This window comes from Palaemon carinicauda, chromosome 25, assembly GCF_036898095.1.
Source record: "Palaemon carinicauda isolate YSFRI2023 chromosome 25, ASM3689809v2, whole genome shotgun sequence".
Taxonomy (NCBI): domain Eukaryota; kingdom Metazoa; phylum Arthropoda; class Malacostraca; order Decapoda; family Palaemonidae; genus Palaemon; species Palaemon carinicauda.
This window is the reverse complement of record NC_090749.1, coordinates 106,277,425-106,282,424: the sequence shown is the minus strand read 5'-3', so window position 1 is coordinate 106,282,424 and position 5,000 is coordinate 106,277,425. Positions and strand designations below refer to the sequence as shown.

Below are 5,000 nucleotides of genomic sequence, written 5' to 3'. Positions count from 1 at the left end.
CTATTTTAGCATTTTAAATCACAAAAACCCACAAATCACTCAGTTTTTCAAGCCTCTTTTCAATATGGCTGCACTCCGCGCACTCTGCTTCTTCGATACGGGATTTTAGCCATTTTAGCGGTTAATGTAGAAATCCATATTGCTATTTTGTTTATATTTTTTTATATATAAGCTATAGACTTCCATCACTACCTCCATGTGTTAGCTGTTGGAATGAAAAGGTGATAAAGAATCAGTAAATTTAACAGATCTTTCAAAATTTCATTTGACTGAGATTGAGTTATATAAACACAATGACAGTTAAGTCATTTCAAATAAGCTATATTTCACACCCGTCAAACACCTGTTTTATCTCTCTCTCACCTGTATAATACATCTGTGGCGCCATGGAGGGACAGTGCAGCTGCCTGCTGTTCGTGAAATCTATGTTTGTCCTCAGTGGCCGGTGGTACAGCTGTTGCGTTGGTCTGAAGTTGTTGACCATCTTGGCTTTTGGTGTGTTTTTACTCCCCTGGCGCACTTGTCTCAGTCCGTGCAGCTGTAAAAAGGGGATTAGATTTTGGTCTAACATCTGTTAAAACAAATGCAGCTGAGAGAGGCTTCTATTTGAAGTCTTAAATAATTTTTTTGATTTTTGACGTTTTCACTACTTTAGTGCACCTTTCTGAGCCCGTGCAGCTGTAAAAAAGGGATTAGATTTTGGTCTAACATCTGTTAAAACAAATGCAGCTGAGAGAGGCTTCTATTTGAAGTCTTAAATAATTGTTTTGATTTTTGACGTTTTCACTACTTTAGTGCACCTTTCTGAGCCCGTGCAGCTGTAAAAAAGGGATTAGATTTTGGTCTAACATCTGTTAAAACAAATGCAGCTGAGAGAGGCTTCTATTTGAAGTCTTAAATCATTTTTTTTGATTTTTGACGTTTTCACTACTTTAGTGCACCTTTCTGAGCCCGTGCAGCTGTAAAAAAGGGATTAGATTTTGGTCTAACATCTGTTAAAACAAATGCAGCTGAGAGAGGCTTCTATTTGAAGTCTTAAATAATTGTTTTGATTTTTGACGTTTTCACTACTTTAGTGCACCTTTCTGAGCCCGTGCAGCTGTAAAAAAGGGATTAGATTTTGGTCTAACATCTGTTAAAACAAATGCAGCTGAGAGAGGCTTCTATTTGAAGTCTTAAATAATTGTTTTGATTTTTGACGTTTTCACTACTTTAGTGCACCTTTCTGAGCCCGTGCAGCTGTAAAAAAGGGATTAGATTTTGGTCTAACATCTGTTAAAACAAATGCAGCTGAGAGAGGCTTCTATTTGAAGTCTTAAATAATTGTTTTGATTTTTGACATTTTCACTACTTTAGTGCACCTTTCTGAGCCCGTGCAGCTGTAAAAAAGGGATTAGATTTTGGTCTAACATCTGTTAAAACAAATGCAGCTGACAGGGGCTTCTATTTGAAGTCTTAAAATTTTTTTGATTTTTGGCATGTTTTCACTACTTTAGTGCACCTGTCTGAGCCCATGCAGCTGTAAAAAAAAGGGATTAGATTTTGGTCTAACATCTGTTAAAAGAAATGCAGCTGATAGGGGCTTATATTTGAAGTCTTAAATATTTTTTTGATTTTTGGTATGTTTTCACTACTTTAGTGCACCTGTCTGAGCCCCGTGCAGCTGTTAAAAAAGATTAGACTTGGATAGGGGTATCTATTTGATGTTTTTACTAATTTTTGCTTTTTGGTGTAATTTTACTTGTATGGTACAATTGTCTCAGCCTGTACAGGGTGATGGTATTTTTATTCTGATTGTTCTCAGCAAACCAAGCTAGTATGGATGGGCCCTGACTAGCACATTGCTGATCATAGCAATATACAAACCCTTTCACCATGTTGAGGTATCCCCCCACAGACAGGAAACTATATATAAATATACAGTACAGTATATATATATATACATATATATACAGAAAAACCCCACAAACAACGCAACCTCCCCACTAACGGCAATATCTTACCTGCTGTTTGGTTATATAGACCGGCTTATTGAGCAGTATCCAGGTCACTGTTTCGTGGCAGGGGGGCTGGGTTAGCGATCCGTCGTACGTGATGTAGTGGTGGCTCTCCGGCAGGAGGCCCCGGATGCTGACCCTCTCCACGACGGAGGCCGTGCCGGCCCACTGGACGCGCTGTACGGCATCCGTCAGGGGCCGTAACCCAGCGTGTCCTTGGAGGCCGACCTGGAATGTTTCAGGAATCGTTCAGACAAAATAGAGTCTTGAGAAGTGAATGGTGTAGTACTTTTTTAGTATGTAATTTAATTTGATTCTATTTTGGAAGTGTTCTGCAAAGGAGGACCATCCTAGATTAATCCCGGAGAGATTGATATAATGGCAATACAGTAGTTATAGTTGGAAAGGATTATTATCATTACTATTATTATTATTATTATTATTATTATTATTATTATTATTACTATTATCAGATAAATAAAAAGATTCATCGTAACCAAATCAGTATCGCGACAGTACGTAAAATGTTCGCCACATCTCAACAAATCAATACATTTATAGAAACATGATATTATAAAAAGGCTAAGTTGACAAAGGGTAGATGGTAGATAGGAGAGTACAAGAGTAAACAAAAGATAGAAGATCAACATCTCTCCTGAAAAAAACTGGTGTTGAGACACAGAACTGAGAACGGATGACTCTTCTTGTTAAGGAAATTACAAAAGTTGTAACGAAGTTTAAGGGTTTTACAAGCTCTATTTAGTGGTTCATTTGCTACTATGTCTTTTCTAAAAATGTTATTTTGAATATTTACATGTGTATATATTAGTTATACATATATATAAGTATGTATATCATCAAATGATGTCAATAATACAGAAGTACTGACATTTATCATATTATTATTATTATTATTATTATTATTATTAATATTATTATTAAATGCCAAGCTATAACCCTACTTGGAAAAGCAGGATGCTATAAGCCCAGGGGCCCCAACAGGGAAAATAGTCCAGTGAGGAAAGGAAACAAAGAAAAATTAAATATTTTAAGTATAGTAACATTAAAATAAATATTTCCTATATAAACAATAAGAACTTCAACAAAACAAGAGGAAGAGAAACTAGATAGAACAGTGTACCCGAGTGTACCCTCAAGCAAGAGAACTCTAACCCAAGACAGGGGAAGACCATGGTACAGAGGGTATGGCACTACCCAAAACTAGAGAACAATGGTTTGATTTTCGAGTGTCCTCCTAGAAGAACTGCTTACCATAGCTAAAGAGTTTCTTCTACCCTTACCAAGAGGAAAGTGGCCACTGAACAACTACATTGCCGGAGTTAACCCCTTGTGTGAAGAAGAATTGTTTGGTAATCTCAGTGTTGTCAGGTGTATGAGGACAGAGGAGAATCTGTAAAGAATAGACCAGACTATCGGTGTCTGTGTAGGCAAAGGGAAAGAACCGTAACCAGAGAGAAGGATCCAATGTAGTACTGTCTGGCCAGTCAAAGGACCTCCTAAACTCACTAGCGGTAGTATCTCAACGAGCGGCTGGTGCCCTGGCCAACCTACTACCTTCTATTTAGGGTTGTAAAAAATTCTCGTGTAATCTGTAGTCATTTCACTCAAATATACATACACATATGATATGTGTGCATATACATATTCAGTAATATACTTCCACATCATCATAAATTTACACAGAGAGCACATTTAGCAGCTTGTCAAAAACCCTTGATATGCAATGCACTAATCTACTTTCCACTTTTAATCCTCTCCTTTTACAGGTTCCCAAAATTCTCCATTTTCTTTATATGATCCAACCATCTAAGCCCAATAAATATACAGTACATAAATATGTTCATGTATGTAAACTGTTGTACACATATTACAAACAGCCTCCCATAGTTCTCCAATTTCTCCACATGACCAAACCACCTAAGACAAATAAATATATGTACATAAATATGTACACGTATGTAAACCGTCGCACGCACATTCCGAACAGCCTCCCACAATTCTCCATTTTCTTCACATGATCAAACCGCCTAAGACCAATATACATATGTACATAAATACGTACACGTATGTAAACCGTCATATGCACATTCTGAACAGCCTCTCACAATTTTCCATTTTCTTCACATGACCAAACCATCTAAGACAAATAAATATATGTACATAAATACGTACACGTATTTAAACCGTTGCATGCACATTCCGAAAAGCCTCCCACAATTCTCCATTTTCTTCACATGAACAAACCACCTAAAACAAATAAGTATACGTACATAAATACGTACAGGTATCCGAACCATCAAACGCACATTACTAACGATACTTTAATGTCAAAAGCCTCTTCTTTATCTGGAGGCCTCCGCAGAGAGAAAGTCTTTTTGCAAATAGAATATCCCTTCCCTGGCCTCATAGCCAAGCCGCGTCTCCTGGCTAGGTTCCCACGGAGCAATATTTGAGGAGAATTCCGTTATCTCGAAAACATCGGGCAAGAAGAAGAGATGTAAACAACAGATATGTGAATAAGCATTAGAGGTAGATGTAGGTTTGAAATACACGTCGATTCTGTTGGCTTTTTCGATTTAGAATCCATATCTCTGGGAGTTTGAATAATGTAAACATCACTGATATGAATAGTGATTAGATGGTGATATTGCTTTGTGAAATTATGTTTCTATCAACGTTTTACCATGCTGGCAGGAGTCCAACAGAATCGATTGAAACCTACAAAAGATTTATGACAAAATAAATCTACATTTCATTGAGGGGAGGTGAGTGTCATGATTGTTAGAGTGTAGTAGGCTATATATATATATATATATATGTGTGTGTGTGTATATATATATATATATATGTATATATATATATATATATATATCACGGGAAAAGGTCATATGAAGAGCAACATGGATACAAGATAAAACTAAAAGCAGAGGATATTCTAACAACTCGTAAGAAGAAGAAATAGACATTAAGAATAACAGAATG

General features: G+C 36.7%; 1 protein-coding gene across 1 annotated transcript in view; it reads right to left on the bottom strand.

Annotated features, from left to right (window-relative positions):
* LOC137618817 (carbonic anhydrase-related protein 10-like) overlaps positions 1 to 5,000 on the bottom strand; it is a 65,351-nt gene that overhangs the window by 1,192 nt on the left and 59,159 nt on the right. The window contains exons 7-9 of the mRNA XM_068349024.1: positions 2,004 to 2,225; positions 364 to 538; positions 1 to 205 (exon numbers count right to left, since the gene is read on the bottom strand). The exon at positions 1 to 205 is cut by the window's left edge and continues 1,192 nt beyond it. Coding sequence (XP_068205125.1) covers positions 189 to 205; positions 364 to 538; positions 2,004 to 2,225 — 414 coding nt within the window. The 3' untranslated portion in view covers positions 1 to 188. The remainder of the gene's footprint in view (positions 206 to 363; positions 539 to 2,003; positions 2,226 to 5,000) is intronic.